The sequence below is a fragment of the Crocuta crocuta genome, unplaced genomic scaffold (assembly GCF_008692635.1).
Source record: "Crocuta crocuta isolate KB4526 unplaced genomic scaffold, BGI_CrCroc_1.0 scaffold92, whole genome shotgun sequence".
Taxonomy (NCBI): domain Eukaryota; kingdom Metazoa; phylum Chordata; class Mammalia; order Carnivora; family Hyaenidae; genus Crocuta; species Crocuta crocuta.
Genome location: NW_027528804.1, coordinates 4,862,227 through 4,879,831, shown reverse-complemented (window position 1 = coordinate 4,879,831; position 17,605 = coordinate 4,862,227). Strand labels below are relative to the sequence as shown.

The 17,605-nt window shown below is 36.3% G+C and overlaps 1 protein-coding gene across 1 annotated transcript in view; it reads left to right on the top strand.

Annotated features, from left to right (window-relative positions):
• PPA2 (inorganic pyrophosphatase 2) overlaps positions 1-17,605 on the top strand; it is a 104,767-nt gene that overhangs the window by 48,456 nt on the left and 38,706 nt on the right. Inside the window, exons 8-9 of the mRNA XM_077755721.1 lie at positions 1,014-1,100; positions 12,725-12,851. Of these exons, the coding sequence (XP_077611847.1) occupies positions 1,014-1,100; positions 12,725-12,851 (214 nt within the window). The remainder of the gene's footprint in view (positions 1-1,013; positions 1,101-12,724; positions 12,852-17,605) is intronic.

Below are 17,605 nucleotides of genomic sequence, written 5' to 3'. Positions count from 1 at the left end.
AGGTGGGTTCAGTTTATTCCTAAGTATAATTACGACCAGAAGGAAAATATTAGAGTTTATCTAAGGTTTAGCTATAAATAAGAGTATATTTTTAAAATTATCTTTATAAAATTAGAAGAACCAAGTTTGGATAATCTGAAATTATCTCTACATGATAGTCCTGAGGTGACACAGTCTCCGCAGATCTTATAATATAAATCTGAGGAAAATAATTTTAGGGAATTTCCACTGTTCCATTTAGAATCAGGTAATTATGAGGCTTTTGTGGAAGGATTTTGCCTAAGGGGATACTTAAGTTTAATAACAAATTTCTGTGAATGGTGTTCATTTATAAAAATGCCCATGTGTATATTTTTTAACCAACAAGGTATATCTTTTCAGTAAACTATAGAGTTGACAATTTTTTGTGTTTTTGTCAAGGTCTTGAGATTTGATGACAAAATAGAGGACTTTTTAAAATGAATTAAAGTGAGACAAAAAGAGACTTTTCTTTTATTTGTTGTAGTTACTATCTTGTTCTTTAGTTTATGAAGGGAAAACTGGGGATTTTTCTAGTAGAAGTCATTTAAAGAATAGAAAGTATATTTTCAAACACGGAAAGCCAGACCCAGTGCTGTTACCATGACAAAGGAAGCAGTGAATGATGGAAGCAACACTTTAGGCAGCCAGTGGAATCAGCACAGACAGTGGAAACCTCTGAAAAAAACTTGGAAAGTGAGCATGAATTCACATGCTGACTCACCTTGGAAGAAGAGTATGTTTATAAATACTGCCCATTTTCTGATGTGATTATACAGAAAAATGAGAGGCGGGGGGGAGGAAATACTGTAAATTTGTCTTAATTATTATGATGTTTAAAGTTGTGCTGGCATGTTGATGTGGAGCCTGTGTAATTTCTGAGAATTTTTCCTTTGGATTATGACTATAAAACTTTGTGATCATGTGGAAAAATTAAGATACATTTTAGTGAGTATTAACCTATATTTTTGCCTCCTTTCTCCCTCTGTTTTTAGACTTGGGAAGATCCCCATCGAAAAGATAAGAGTACAGATTGCTGTGGAGATAATGACCCTATTGATGTTTGTGAAATAGGCTCCAAGGTTTGTTTTCTAAGACCTTGCTATTCTAATAATGTTCTAGTTTATTCATGCCATAAAATTTCAGTTCTCTTCATTTCTTCAGTTCTTCTAAGTTCTAGCCTGTTGCTCCCTCTGATACGAGTCCCTTTTCGTGTCTTTATTTCCTTCCCTTACACTAGGGGTTGGTCAGCTGCAGCCATGGCAAGTTAAATATAGGGCACCACCTGTTTTTATCAGCAACACAGTTAATGCCCACTCGCTTATGTGTTGTGTATGGCTGCTTTTGCACCAAAGTTGGGGAGTGTTTGCAGAGACCGTGCCATCCACAATAGTCTAAAAGTAATTACTGTCTGACTTTTTACAGAAAATGTTTGCTGAGCCCTGTCTTTAGCTTCCTTACCCATTATCCAGTCAGGAAGTGTAATACCGAAAAAAACCAGCTGGTACTCTTGCTTTTGTGTCTGCTTCCAGGTTGCCAAGACCCACTGAAGGGGAACAGAGCCTACAGTTTCATACGTTCCTGTTCCTTCTAGAATTCTATGTGTGTTGGGTCCATTCTTCTATTTTCTATTGCATTTCTTGGTAATAATTTGTTGTTCTCTGCAGACATTCAATGCCTTGTGCTTTGTTCTCACTTAAAAGCAGAACATTTTGCCTTTTAAATTTGTAGAGCCCGTAGGAACCAGCAGATAAGAGCTCCCTTACCCTTCTTAGGCAACCAAACTACCTGAGTCCACACAGTTTATTTCTTCCCTGTCTTTTACTGTGAGAATTGTCTTTCTTAGATGAGACCTGGGCTTCTACCGGTGCTCTAGATCCTGTCCCTTCCTGCCTCTTGAGTGACAGTATTTTCTTACCACTTCTCTGGTCTGTATTTACAACTTCTTTTTCGTTATTGGCTTCTTCCCGTATATGCCTTCTTCCCCTTCACATGAAGACTCATCAAAAGAGTTGGTCAACACTCATCTTCATCTCCTACTTTCCATTTAATCGTCAGCCTGTTTCAAAATTGTTTCCATCCCCCATTATTTCCATGAAACTATTCTCACAAAGGTCCCTGCTAACTTGCTTCTTGCTAAATCTAGCAGGCCTGTTTCAAAGGTTTTGTCTACTTTGAATTCCCCTTAGCATTTTATACTGTTGTCTTCCTTCTTGAAACAGTCTCCTCACTGGACTTTGTATCATAATATCTTGGTTGTGCTCTAATTGTTTCCTTCTTGATTTCTTTTTCAAACTCCTTCTAATTCTTAAGTATTGGTTGGCCCAAGGTTCGTGCCTTTGTCCAGCTCTTCTCCTCTAATTGGATCTCCCTTTATTTTCCTTCCAGGGGAATAGGCTTTTTATTTGTACCTGGTTTTCTTTTTTATCATTGACCCAAGTTCCTTCAACATTTAGACTTTTTGTTCCCCCCTTTGGTAATACTTATTATTCAAGAAAATTGTTGCTGTGTTAATGGAAATAAAATCAAGCATATACCTTCCCTCACAATCCTGCTATCCCAATAAATGATATTGGTTTTTATCTTTCCATGTTTTCTTCCTCTTGGGATAAACATATAGACATTTTAATTTCCTTAGACATTTTTTTTCCAGTTTATTTTCTGCTATACGGTTAATAAAGTTAAAGGCTTTCCTGAATATAACTTTTCCTTTTCATTTCTTTTGGGACAACTGGATGTGGGGGGCAGGGTTTCTAGACTGGCCCCTCAAAGCTGTCTACCGTAATCCCTACAATCTGTGAATATGGTAATACAGCACTCCCTTGATAATGTTATTTTATATAGTACAGTTTACTTTAAAGTGGGATCATCCTGGATTTCCCATGCAGACCCAGTGTAATTAAATGAGCCCTTAAAAGTAAGGAGCTTTCTCTGGCTGGTGGCAGAAGAACTCAGAGGTTCAAAGTGTGAGAAGTACTGATGTGCCGTTGCTGGTTTGAACATGAAAAGGAATGCAGTTGGCTTCTAGTTGCAGAGTGGTCCCTGGTTTGACATCCAGCAAGTTAATGGGGACCTCAGTCTTACAATTACAAGGAACTGACTTTATGTGGATTCAGTTTTAGAATGTTCAGATCAGAGCCTAGCCTGCACAACACCTTGATTTTGGCCTTGTTGGGCTGTAAGCAGAGATTCTAGCCATGTTGTGCTTGAACTTCTGACTCATGGATACTGTGAGATAATAAATTTACTGTTTTAATCCTTTAGGTTTGTCATAATTTGTTACACTACAGTAGAAACACAGAATAACAGGCTTTAAGCAGTTTTACTTTCCATGGTTTCCTTGCATTGATTGGGTTCAGCTGAAGTTTTACCTCATTCAGATTTGGAATCAACATAGAACTTTTGTGGTCGACCACTGTTATATTCTGCTCATACCAGGCCCCTGAGAAGTTAGCACTTGACAAGTGTGAGCTGGTAAATACAGGTAGAGCCCAGAGAGAAAAAAAATAATATTTCTGTAGAAGACCTCTTATGTTCTAGCTCATGTAGGTATTATATCCTTTGCTCTTCAAGGAATAATTGATAGGATTTCCATTTCACAGTTGAAAAACCAAGTCCTAACATATCACATTGTGTGAAGTAATTTGCCTAACATCACCTTTGGGAATGATGGAGAAAGAATTCAGTTTCATAGTATTTATGACTTAAAACTCCTGTGTTTTGAAATCTTCCCATAAGAGTTAGAAAGGTTGGTAATAACCCCAGTCTGATTCTGCCTAAAAGCTTTGCAGCACACCTACATTGTTTGAGAATCTCAACTCCTTTTTCAAATACGATGAAGAACATGATTCCCAAGAATTGGTAACAGACTCTGTTGGATACATTGATTTCCTTGGAAGGGTAGACTGATGGTTTTATAACAGAACTTGGAAAATAGGTTTTATCTTATAGCCAGTGCAATTTATTCCTTTACTTAATGAGACCTGAAACAATATTTAGTAAATATGAAGTAAGTGTTAGGCACCATCAAAAGTATAGGTCTTGGAGTGCCTGGGTGGCTCAGTCAGCTAAGCATCTGACTTGATTTCGGCTGAGGTCATGATCTCACAGTTCGTGAATTCAAGCCCTGCGTCAGGCTCTGTGCTGACAGCATGCACCCTGCTTGAGATTCTCTCTCTCCCTCTCTCTCTGCCCCTACCCATCTCATGCTATTTCTCTCTCAAAATAAATAAGCATGTTTAAAAAATGAAGAATAAGTCTTTGTTGGTATGGTGCTCCTTTCTTTTGTGTCTGGGTATACAAATAATCTGTAAGGAACATCGTAGTAGAAAGCATCTTTGAACACCATACTTTAAATAGACAAAGGGAAAGGAGCAGAGTCCTAGAAGCTGATAATAGAGTTAGATCCACAGATACAGAAAATTTTAAGGTTGTTGCAGTTCCTTGAGAGATCATGTGTTATTCATTTGGTGTCTAACACTATACTACATAAATTTGTTGAATTGATTTAGAATGAAGTGAATTATGGGGGATTCATTAGAATTTTACTTTTTGTTCTTAAGCTATCTTATTCTGAGTTTTCGGTTTGATTTACAGTTTCCTTTCTAGTCTTTAAAGGTATTCTAGCAGGGCAGTGGCTTGTCCAGTCCCTTTCAGTTGCTTATGGGATTAGAGCATATATCATTCTGATGATAATCCCCAAACATGTTTCCTGTTTGCTGGTATAACCATAAATATCTCAAATCTGCTCTTATATGAAATTTCAAAGCAGATTAATTTTTTTGAATAAAAATAAAACAGTTTACAAGGCACTATTTAAAAAATTTTTTTTCTAATCTAGCTTCTTTATTTATTTATAGAGAATTTATTGACAAATTAGCTAACATACAGTGTGTACAGTGTGCTTTTGGTTTGGGGGGTGGATTCCCATGATTCATCATTTATATACAACACCCAGTGCTCATCCCAACAAGTGTCCTCCTCGATGCCCATCACCCATTTCCCCTCCCCACCATCAACTCTCAGTTTGTTTTCTGTATTTAAGAGTTGTTTATGGTTTGCCTCCCTCTGTTTAAAACTATTTTTTCCCCTTCCTTTCCCCCATTGTTTTCTGTTAAGTTTCTCTCATTCTTCATATGAGTGAAAACATATAATACCTGTCTTTTCTCTGACTGACTTTTTTCACTTAACATAATGCCCTCCATTTCCATCCACATTGTTGTAAATGACAAGATTTCATTCTTTCTCATTGCCAAGTAGTATTCGGTTGTACATATAAACCACATCTTCTTTGTCCATTCGTCAGTTGATGGACATGTGAACTCTCCATATTTTGGCTGTTGTTGATAGTGCAGGGGTACCTGTGCCCCTGTGAATCAGCACTGCTGTATCTTGGATAAATTCAAAGTAGTGCTATTGCTGAATCATAGGGTAATTCTATTTTTTATTTTCTGAGGAACCTCCACAGTTTTCCAATGTAGGAATCAGTTTGCATTCCCACCAACAGTGCAAGAGAGTTCCCATTTCTCCACATCCTTACCAGCATCTGTTGTTCCTTGAGTTGTTAATTTTAACCACTCTGACTGGTCTGAGGTGGTATCTCAGTGTGGTTTTGATTTGTATTTCCCTGATGATTAGTGATGTTAAGCATCTTTTCATGTGTCTGTTGGCCATCTGGATGTCTTCTTTATAAAAGTGTCTATTTATGTCTTTTGCCCATTTCTTCACTGGATTATTTGTTTTTCGGGTGTTGAGTTTGGTACATTCTTTATAGATATTGGATACTAACCCTTTATCTGATATGTCATTTGCAAATATTTTCTCCCATTCCATCAGTTACCTTTTAGTTTTGTTGATTGTTTCCTTTGCAGTGCAGAAGCTTTTTATCTTGATGAGGTTCCAATAGTTCATTTTTCCTTTTATTTCCCTTGTCTTCAGAGACGTGTCAGATAAGAAGTTGCTGTGGCTGAGGTCAAAGAGATTGTTGCCTTTTTTTTCTCTTCCAGGATTTTGATGATTTCCTGTCTCACATTTAATTCTTTCATTCATTTTGAGTTTATTATTATGTACAAGGTAAGAAAGTGATTCACATCCATTCTTCTGCATGTTGCTGTCCAGTTCTCCCAGCACCATTTGCTAAAGAGACTGTCTTTTTTCCATTGGATACTCTTTCCTACTTTGTCAAAGATTAGTTGGCCATGCATTTGTGGGTCCAGCTGTGGGTTCTCTGTTCTCTTCCATTGCTTTGAGTCTGTTTTTCTGCCAATACCATACTGTCTTGATGATTACAGCTTTGTAGTAGAGGCTAAAGTCTGGGATTGTGGGGCGCCTGGGTGGCTCAGTCGGTTAAGCATGACTTCGGCTCAGGTCGTGATCTCACAGTTCGTGGGTTCAAGCCCCGCGACAGGCTCTGTACTGACAGCTAGCTCAGAGCCTGGAGCCTGTTTCAGATTCTGTATCTCCCTGTCTCTCTGACCCTTCCCTGCTCATGCTGTCTCTCTCTCTCTCTCTCAGAAATAAATAAAAAAACACATAAAAAAAGTTTAAAGTCTGGGATTGTGATGCCTCCAGCATTGGTTTTCTTTTTCAACATTACTTTGGCTATTTGGGGTCTTTTGTGGTTCCATACAAATTTTAGGATTGTTTGTTCTAGCTCTGAGAAGAATGATGGTGCTATTTTGATTGGGATTGCATTGAATATGTAGATTGCTTTGGGTGGTATCAATGTTTTAACAATATTTATTATCCCAATCCATGAGCTTGGAATGCTTTCCCACTTCTTTGTGTCTTCTGCAGTTTCTTTAGTAAGCTTTGTATAGTTTTCAGCGTACTGCTCTTTTATCTCTTTGGTTAGGTTTATTTCTAGGTATTTTATGGTTCTTGGTGTAGTTGTAAATGTGATCGATTCCTTTATATCTTTATCTGTTCCTTCATTATTGGTGTATAGAAATGCAGCTGATTTCTGTACATTGATTTTATATCCTGCAACTTTGTTGAATTCATGTATCAGTTCTAGCAGTTTTTGGTGGAGTCTTTTGGGTTTTCCATGTAGAGTATCATATCATCTGCGAAAAGTGAAAGTTTGACTTCTTTGCCAATTTGGATGCCTTTTATGTCATTTTGTTGTCTGATTGCTGAGGCTAGGACTTCTAACACTATGTTAAACAACAGTGGTGAGAATGGATATTCCTATTGTGTTCCTGATCTCAGAGGGAAAGTTCTGTTTTTCCCCATTGACGATGATATTAGCTGTGGGCCTTTTCATATATGGCTTTTATGATGTTAAGATATGTTCCTTCTATCTTAACTTTCTTGAGGGTTTTATTAAAAAAGGATGCTGTATTTTGTCAAATGCTTTTTCTGCATCTGTTGACAGAATCACCTGGTTCTTATCCTTTCTTCTGTTAATGTAGTGTATCACTTCTGTTAATGTGGTGTGTCACGTTGACTGATTTGCAAATATTGAACCAACCCTGCAGCTCAGGAATGAATCTCACTTGATCATAGTGAATAATTGTTTTAATGTACTGTTGAATTCAATTTGCTAATATCTTGTTGAAAATTTTCACATCCAGGGGCGCCTGGGTGGCTTAGTTGGTTAAGCGTCCGACTTTCGCTTAGGTCATGATCTCACGGTTCGTGGGTTCGAGCCCCCGCGTCGGGCTCTGTGCTGACTGCCAGCTCAGAGCCTGGAGCCTGTTTCAGTCTGTGACTCCCTCTCTCTCTGACCCTCCCCTGCTCACACTGTCTCTCTCTCTCTCTCTCCTAGAAATAAATAAAACATTTAAAAAAAAAAAATTTTCACATCCATGTTCATCAGAGATATTGGCCTGTAATTCTCCTTTTTAGTGGGGTCTTTGTCCAGTTTGGGAATCAAGGTAATGCTGGCTTTGTAGAATGAATCTGGAAGCATTCCTTCCATTCCTATTTTTGGAACAGCTTGAGAAGGATAGGTATTAACTCTGCTTTTAATGTCTGGAAGAATTCCCCTGGGAAGCCATCTAGCCCTGGACTCTTGTTTGTTGGAAGATTTTTGATAACTGATTCTATTTTTTCGCTGGTTATGGGTCTGTTCAAGTTTTCTGTTTCTTGCTATTTGAGTTGTGGAAGTGTGTGGGTGTCTAGGAATTTGTCCATTTCTTCCAGATTGTGCAGTTTGTTGGCATATAATTTTTCATAGTATTCTCTAATAATTGTATTTCTGTGGTATTGGTTGTCATCTCTTCTCTTTGACTTGTGATTTTATCTATTTGGGTCCTGTCTCTTTTCTTTTTGAGAAGTCTGGCTAGGGGTTTATCCATTTAGTTTATTCTTTCAGAAAACCAGCTCTTAGATTCATTTATATGTTGTACTGGTTTTTTTGGATTCGATATTGTTTATTTCTGCTGTAATCTTTGTTATTTCTCTTCTTCTGCTGGCTTTGGGGTCTCTTTGCTGCTCAGTTTCTAGTCCTTTAGGTGTGAGGTTAGATTCTGTATTTGGAGGTTTTCTTGCTTCTTGAGCTAGGCTTGGATTGCAATGTGTTTTTCTCGTACGACTGCCTTTGCTGCATCCCAAAGGGTTTGAACTGTTGTGTTATCATTTTCATTTGCTTCCATATATTTTTTAAGTTCCTCTTAAATTTCCTGGTTTACCCATTCATTCTTTAGTATGATGTTCCTTAGACTCCATGTATTTGGAGGCTTTCCAAATTTTTTATTGTTGATTTCAAGTTTCATAGCATTGTGATCTGAAAATATGCATGGGATGATCTCAGTCCTTTTATATTTGTTGAGGTCTGTTTTGTGACCCAGTGTGTGATCTATTTTGGAGAATGTTCCATGTGCACTCAAGAAGAATGTGTATTCTGCTTTTATATGAAAAGATCTGAATATATCTGTTATGTCCATCTGTTCCAATGTGTCATTCAGAGCCATTTTTTTTTTTTACTGATTTTCTGCCTAGATAATCTATCCATTGCTGTAAATGGAATATTAAAGTCCCTTATAATCAAGGTATTATTATTTATATATTTACTTATGTTTGTGATTGATCCATATATTTGGTGGCATAAACATTTTATAACTGTTCCTCTTCTTGATGGATAGATGCCTTAATTATGATATGATATAATTATATTTAATATATAATGAATATAATTAATTCACTTCCTGTTACAGTCTTCGTTTTAAAATCTGGTTTGTCTGATATAAGTATGGCTCCTCTGGCTTTCTTTTGCCATCGCATAGCATGATAGATGGTTTTCCATCCCTTCACTTTCAATCTGTAGGTGTCCTCAAGTCTAATATTAGTCTCTTATAGGCAGCACATAGATGGATCTTGGTTTTTTATCCATTTCTGATACCCTCTGTCTTTTGATTGGGCTTTTAGTCCATTTACATTCAGAGTGATGACTGAAAGATACGGATTTAGTGTCATTATGCTATCTGTAGGTTTCACGCTTGTGGTAATGTTTCTGGTCCTTTGTAGTCTTTGCTGCTTTCCACTCACAGAGTGCCCCTTGGGATCTTTTGCTGGGCTGGTTTAGTGATCACGAACTCCTTTAGTTTTTGTTTGTCTAGAAAAGCCTTTATCTCTCCTTCTAATCTGAATGACAGCCTTGCTGGATAAAGGATTTTTTTTAAACATTTTTTAAATGTTTTTATTTATTTTTGAGGGAGATTGAGACAGTATGTGAGCAGGGGAGGGGTAGAGAGAGAGGAAGACCTGGAATCAGAATCAGACCCCAGACTCTGAGCTGTCAGCACAGAGCCTGATGTGGAGCTCAAACATACAAGCCATGAGATCATGACTTGAGCTGAAGTTGGATGCTTAACTGAGCCACCCAGGCAGCCCTAGATGAAGGATTCTTGGCTACATATTTTTTTTCCTAGTCAGCACCTTGAACATTCCCTGCCACTCCTTTCTGGCCTGCCAAGTTTCAGTGGACAGGTCTGCTACTACCCTTATGTTTCTACCCTTGTACATTAAGGCCTGTTTGTCCTTAGCTCCTTTCAGAATTCCTTCTTTATCTTTGTGTTTTGCCAGTTTCACTATGATACGTCATGGTGTTGACTTGTTTTTGCTGATTTTGAACGGAGTCCTCTTTGCTTCATGGACTTGGATGCCTGTTTCCTTCCCCCGATTAGGGAACTTCTCAGCTATAATTTGTTCAAATAAACCTTCTTCCCCTTTCTCTGTCTCTTCCTCTTCTGGAACTCCTGTGATATGGATATTGTTTCATTTCATTGAATCTCTTAGGTCTCTAATTCTCCCCTCATGGTCTGGTAATTTCCTTTCTCTCCTTTTCTCAGCTTCCTCATTTTCTATAATTTTATCTTCTATTTCACCTATTCTCTCCTCTGCTTTTCCCATCCTTGCTGTCACTGTATCTAGTTTATTTTGCACTTCATTTACAGCATTTCTTAATTCATCATGACGATTTCTTAGGTCCTTGATCCCTGCAGCAGTAGATTCTGTGCTGTCTTCTATGCTATTTTTAAGCTCAGCAATTAGTCTTATGACCATTATTATAAATCCTTGATAAGATATATATTTTTTGTATCTGTTTTGAACAATTCTCTGGCTCTCATTTCTTCCTGGAATTTCTTTTGAGGAGAATTCTTCCATTTCATGATTTTGGCTAGTTTTCTGTCCTTTACATGTTTTAAGAGCCTGTTATGTGTCCTTTACCTGTGAGTACTACTATATTAAAAAGGGATAGTACAGTGTTCAGGGCCTTGTAGTTCAGAAGGGGTTTTTGAAGTGTGTCACATGCCCCCTGTTACTGTGTCCTGGGCTGCTTTATCTCACTACTTGTCGTGGTAGAGTGGATCGTCCACCAAGTGTGCTTTGATTTGTTCATTGAAGTAATCTTGGAAAAGAGAAGGATGTGAGGAAAAGAAACCTTATGCCAAATAGAGAAGTGATAGGGGAGGAGAAAAAGACCAGGCAGAGAATCAAAGAAACTATAGGACTTAATCCAGAAAGAGAGAGAGGAAAATAAAGAAGAAGGAGATATACAAGAGGTGTAAAAAGAATAGAGTAAAAATGCCTGATTAAACAAACAACCAGAACAGAGAGGAAAAAAAGAATGAAAAATAATATATTATGTATATAAAAAGAGTTGACCAAAAATCAAATCAGAAACTGTAAGGCTGTGTCCCACCAAACTGTCTCCGTACACCCCAAAGATGCTTCTGTCGGTTTGTATCCTAGATTCCTGGAATTCCAGGTGTTCCAACCCCAGTACTGCTGTGTTTGAGGGATGAGGGAAATTCTGGTATTCCTACTCCTCCGCCATCTTGACTCCTCCCCTAAAATGTGCTTTTTAAAACTATCTATGATTCCTAGGAATTCCCCTTGCCACCAGAGTCTTCTGCAGGGCCCTCTCTTGGCACCATTGACATTTTGGATGGATAATTCTATTCTTGTGGACTACGCTGTTCAGTATCCCTGGCCTTTTCCCATTAGATGCTAGTAATACCTCCCTGTTTTTGATAAGAAAAATTGTCTCCAGACAGGGTCAGATAGTCTTGAGAGGGCAAAATGACCTCCAGTCGAGAACCAGTAATGTAATTTATGACTGAGTTAACCAGTGTGGCCAGCCTTACACTGGTAATTATGTGATAACTTCAAGTTTGAACATTTTTGTTTTATAAAGGATCTCCTGGCATGAGGTGTGCAAGTGTCCCCAACAAGATCGGAAACCTTTGAGAACAGGGATCTTTTTTAGATACATAGTGTTTAACATAGTGATAGGTACTTCATAGAGCTTAGACATGTGAGAATCTGGTTAATATAATTGTGCACGTTTCCCTACAAGTGAGATTTCAGTTTACTCTATAAAATGACACTAATCTATTGTGTGTAATTAGTTGTAACTAATCACAGATTTCCTGTAGTTTTATATTAAGATTTTAGATTCATTTTGCAAGTGTTCTGAAAGGATTTATTTGACTTTATGGTTTCAGATCTGGGGGTTTTTTCTTCTCAAATTTCAAGACACAAAAAATCACTTTCTTTTGCATACCTTGCTTTCCAAATGTAAAGCTGCATTTTGAATCATGAAGGATTTGTTCTGAAGCATGTGCTCAGATTTTAGCTTGCAGTGAAATTCTGTAGGGCCAACAGGATATAGAAAGGATGCATGCATGCATATAAATTTGGCATTGCCAACTTTGAGGGACCACTGAAATAACTTTAATGCGTGGAACATCTTCAACATCATGCAATTTCTTGGTTTCCTTTAAAATCTTTTTAAAACATTTTATGAATCCTGTTTTATCTGTAATTTTAACATATTCTTTCAGTGTCATTCATTACATTCTTAAGGCTGTATTCTCATATGTTAAAAATTTACTTATTTACCAAAAAGACTTTTAAAAGGATTCTTAAGTCTCTTTTTTTATCCTCAAGTAGCCAAAGCAGGTTTATACTGTGTAATGATATATACATGGGTTTATTTCTGTTTAGTAGGAGTTTCTAGGCCTAGTACATTAAATTTCAAGATCTATAAATAACATCAGTTTCCAAAAAAGGATCAAGATACTTAATTTTAAAAGGGGTATCATAAAAGGCTTTATAGACTGTTTTTACATTGTCTTTAATTATTAAAGCTGTATTAAATTTCATTCTGTAGTGCTTTTAATCTTTCATATGGGTTTTATAATATATGAGTAAATTTCTCCAAAGTCTTGAAAATGCTGAATTTCTTTTCTCTTTAAAGGTTCTTTCTCGTGGAGAGGTTATTCGTGTGAAGATCCTTGGAATTTTGGCTCTTATTGATCAGGGTGAAACAGATTGGAAAATAATTGCTATCAATGTGAATGACCCTGAAGCCACAAAGTTTCATGGTAAGTTTGTAACTTTCCAGAAACAAGTAAATTAGAATGTCATTTGAATTCTTAGCATCTACAGGGGGCTCATGTAAAACACAATGTGTATATTTGAGAGTTAAATTTATGTGTTTCTTTTATTCTTTTCATCCATAGATTATAAGGGGGAATCTATTATGATTATATCTGAGTTGTGTTATACTCTTAGGAAGAACAAGAAAGAGAAAAGACTAGATAGACAGGTGGTACCTCAGGCTAAGAAAGTATATTCTGTAGGTTCCCTCCCTCCCTCCCTCCCTCCTTCCTTTTTTTTTTTTTTTCCTTAAATCTCTCTTGCTCATCTGAGTAACTAGAAAACTAAGGAAGGTGTGTTCATCAAGGACATAAACTGTGTTTGTACCTAGGTTTTGTTCTGTGTTGCAAAAATGGAGGGATCAGATAACTATACTTTGACAAAATTTTGATGTCCTAAAAATTTAAGTTCTAGAAATAGCTGGTATGATAAAAAGTGGACTTTCTTTGGAGTGGCACACACCTCAGTTTGAGTTCTGGCTGTGCTACTTTCTATCTGAGTGATTTTAGGTAGATCGTCTAACCTTTGTGAATTTCAGTTTGGTAATCTGTAAAGGGAGATAATTGTATCTACTTGTGAGCTTGTCGACAGTAACAGATGATTCACTTAAAGCATCTGGCTGTCACATATCAAGTGTTGAATATATGGCCACTGTTATCATTCATTGACTATTTTTCCCCCTATTTTTCTGTCCTTGTTTCTTTTAGTTTCATTTTTTTTTCAGGCTCCAGGGTTCTTCGAAACCTCAATTAGAAAATACACCATTTCTAAATGGACTGAAACTCATTAACACTTAAGTGTTAACCTCTCTTAATTTATGTGCATTTAAAACCTTTCTTGCACATGGAACAGCAAGAGGTTTTATGCCATTCTTGAGTTTAATTGAGAAAGGGAAGGATCTGATAAGGTAAACTACAAATAACTTCAGGGGCAAAATTAAAACATAAAAACTACAATGAAAATATGAGATTTGAGTCCATAACCATATATATTTTTTGTCTGTCTTATTATTTTATCCTGGGTTTCTTTATTATAATTTTTCTCATATATGCTTATGTAAGAGCAGTAAAATACACTGTTAAACATTTTTTAATGCATTAAGTGCTCCTCAAATGAGAACTGATAAAATCATGGTGCAACAGCCAGCCAAAACAAATCATCTAATTCACTGATTTGCCATAGGACACACTGAAGTTAGGAAATTCTGCTAAGGGATGCTCTCTTTAAACTGGAGAGGCTGAGAGCTTGAATGAAACTATGTGTGAGGTGGAATCAACTGTTCTTTAGCTCAGTACTGTTGGAGATGTGATTTAACTTTTTAAACTCTCAGTATATGCCAAGTACTCATACCTGTTCTAATACATATTATTCTTAATTTAAAAGGTGCTCCCGGGATTTAAGTAACTTGCCCAAGTTTGCACATCTGTTGCCTAGTAGAACTATGATTTGAACTCATTTCTGTCTGATTATAAAGTCCATTGTCCATCTACAATACCGTACTAAGCAGATCATACTTGATTGTAGTAATTCGTGGTTTTTGTAACTAGCAGTATTGAAACCAGATTACATAAGGCTAATAAGTACCTTATGTTTCTCTTGAGTTTGCTAAGGGTTAGAATGAAAAATTTTAACTCTCTTTTTACCTTAATACTGTTTATGTCCTGAATGGAGTGACTTTGTACTTTGGCATCTTCTAAATTCTTTTTGTGTATGCTTGTACTGAAAGACACAGGAAGGAATACTGAATGAAGCTTATTTAGGTTGAGGCAACATCAGACAAAAATAATTACAAGAATTTGTTTTGAAAGAAGAAAAGGACTTTTTTCCCATTCACCAGAAAGAACACTTGCATTATCTTCATCATGAAAAATACAACAATGTTTCTTCATAATACATCTTTTAAAATCCCAAAATTGAAAAGATTAGTTGAGTGTTATTGACATACTTTGCTCTGAAATGGTGTGATGACATTGTGTTTTGTATTTATTTCCTGAAAGAATAAGGAATACGGGGTGGGAGGGGGGGAATGGATATTACTTACTTTAAGGATATTTGCCTAGTGTTCGCTCTGGGTAGTACCTTAAGTACTCTTATATATGTACATTTTGTAGAGTAAGTTATTCTATAGTTTTAAGAGTTTTAAGTGTTTGACCCTTATTCGTTTCACCTTCATCTTGTTGTAATATATTCTGTGTATCTGTATTGAATTTTCTTTTCTTTTTACAATGACTCAAGAAAAAAATAGGTGTAGGCACAAAGTCAAAGGCTGAAGAAATCTTAGTAGAAATATTTTTAAATTATAAAGCATGGAATACTAGATCTATGTGGCAGCCTATTATAACTTTTTTTTTTACATTTATTTATTTTTGAGAGACAGAGACAGAACATAAGTGGGGGAGGGGGAGAGAGAGAAGGAGACACAGAATCTGATGTAAGCCCCAGGCTCTGAGCTGTCAGCACAGGGCTTGACACGGGACTTGAACTCACAAACTGTGAAATATGACCTGAGTCAAAGTCAGGTGCTTAACCGACTGAACCACCCAGGCGCCCCTAAACTCAAGTTTTTGTTTATATTCCAGTTGTATTGCAGCTGGAACATGATCCAGCTGTTCTCTCAACTACTTCAGACAAAAGACAGTTTTTGTTGTCCTGCTGCTCAAGCAAATATTAATTGGCAGAAATCATTCTTTTTTTGTTTAAAGTTTTATTTATTTATTTATTAGAAAGAGAAGGGGGTAGAGAGAGAGAGAATCCCAAGTAGGCTCCACATGGTCAGCACGGAGCTTGATGCCGGGCTCGAACCCTGATGTGGGACTCGAACCCACAAACTAGAGATCATGACCTGATCCAAAACCAAGAGTTGGACGCTCAACCAGCAGAGCCACCCTGATGTCCCTGACAGAAATCATTCTTAATTTTACTTTTTGTCTTCATTTCTTAGCCTGGTGTGTTGTCTGTGTTTTCATTAGCACCTATTAAAGGGCGGCATTGAAGGAGATGAGAACTGAGAGATGCTCAGTAATTGCAGGGGTTGAAAGCTTCCTAAATTTGTGAAGGAACTTTTTAAAAAACTAGTTTATAAGATTTGATGATATTTAATAGTTTTCTACTGTAATAATCAATATATTTTTTAAAAGTACCTAATGTATAGTTCAGTAGGAGCTTAAGTATTGGAAGCATATGGCTTATTTTACATGTTACAGATTAAAAATAGACCTTTGGCAGAGGAGAGGTGACCTTACAAATAAATAAATGAGTCAGTTTCTTGATTTTGAGATTAGATAAAATACCTATTAGAACAACTTGTGATTTTTGCAGTAAGATAAAAATGTATATTTGGACTCATGATTAAATAAATATTAGCTAACAGTTATCAGAAGTTTGTTGCTGTTCTCTCTCTACATCTTTGAAAATTAACTATATTTAATTATAAATTAAGCAACAATTAAATAATTTATTATGTGTCCCTTCCGTATTTAACCTTCTAAAATCACAAACACAGTGTTTTGGATGGCATTTTTAATTATAAAAATAATCATATGCTTGGAAATAAAAACTCTGAAGTGTAAAGAGGTATAGAAAATAAAAAGTACAATTCTCCTTCCCACTTCTCACCCCAGTCTGACTTCTGGTATCTTCTTCCCTATATGTTTTTAGTTCCTCTGCATAGTTGCTTCTCTACCCCAAGGTTTGTATTTCTTAATTTATGTCTTTTCCTTTTGACTCAGGTTGCTGCTTTCAAAACTGAGGAATTTAACTTCTTACACATTTTTAAATTATGTTACTGTATTTCTTCTTCAGTTATCTTAGTAACTCTAAGTATTGCTCTTTGGATCGTATGTAGCACTTCATTAATGCTGAACTTGTGGTTGCCCAGTACAGAACTAGGCCATCCAGGTTTCTGTACCGCTTCTCTGTCCTTGACACACCAGTTTCTCTCAACTATACAGTAGTTCCCCTGTGACTAATTTTATCATGTTTAAATTCTGTTCGTTAACGGTTTTTCATATTTTGTCTCTTGAATCTGAAAATTGAAAAGTAACAAATAACATAGTATTTATGTGAATAATACTATTATTCACCTCCTTTATCATACTAATTATGTACACAGGAGAATAGCTTGCTGCACAGCAGTCATCACAGGGTTTGTTTTCAGTGCCCTGAGTTAATACTTTGTTTTTTTCTTAGGTTCTTTCATGTCCTCTCTTTCATTTTCATTGTTGGCTGGTGTACATTTTCCAAAAATTTTTACATGAAGTAGATGGGAGATTGATTATAGGTCCATACATGTCAGAAATGTCTGTTTTTGGGTCGCTTTCTACTTAAATAACCTTAAAATATCTAATGCAATACTTAAAAAAATATTTTATAAATTAGAGTCTTATCACAAAGGAGTAACTGATTTTATAACAGTGTAAACATTTGTTTATACTTCTTGGCATTTTTATTAGACAGATCAATAAGAAGAAAGGTTAAAATCATGTAGGGGAGAGGATAGCTGTCTATAATTTTCTTTTAATTCTGTAGTTTTCTGAGGATGTGTGTAATACAGAAATTTATAGAGAAGTTTCTATTACTTTTTATACATTTTCATTATTTTTAAAAGACATTTAAAAAATAAATCCCAAAATAATTTCCACTACCTTAAGAAAAATGAGGCTATTTTTTGACATGATCAGTAACTATGTTTTCTTTTCTG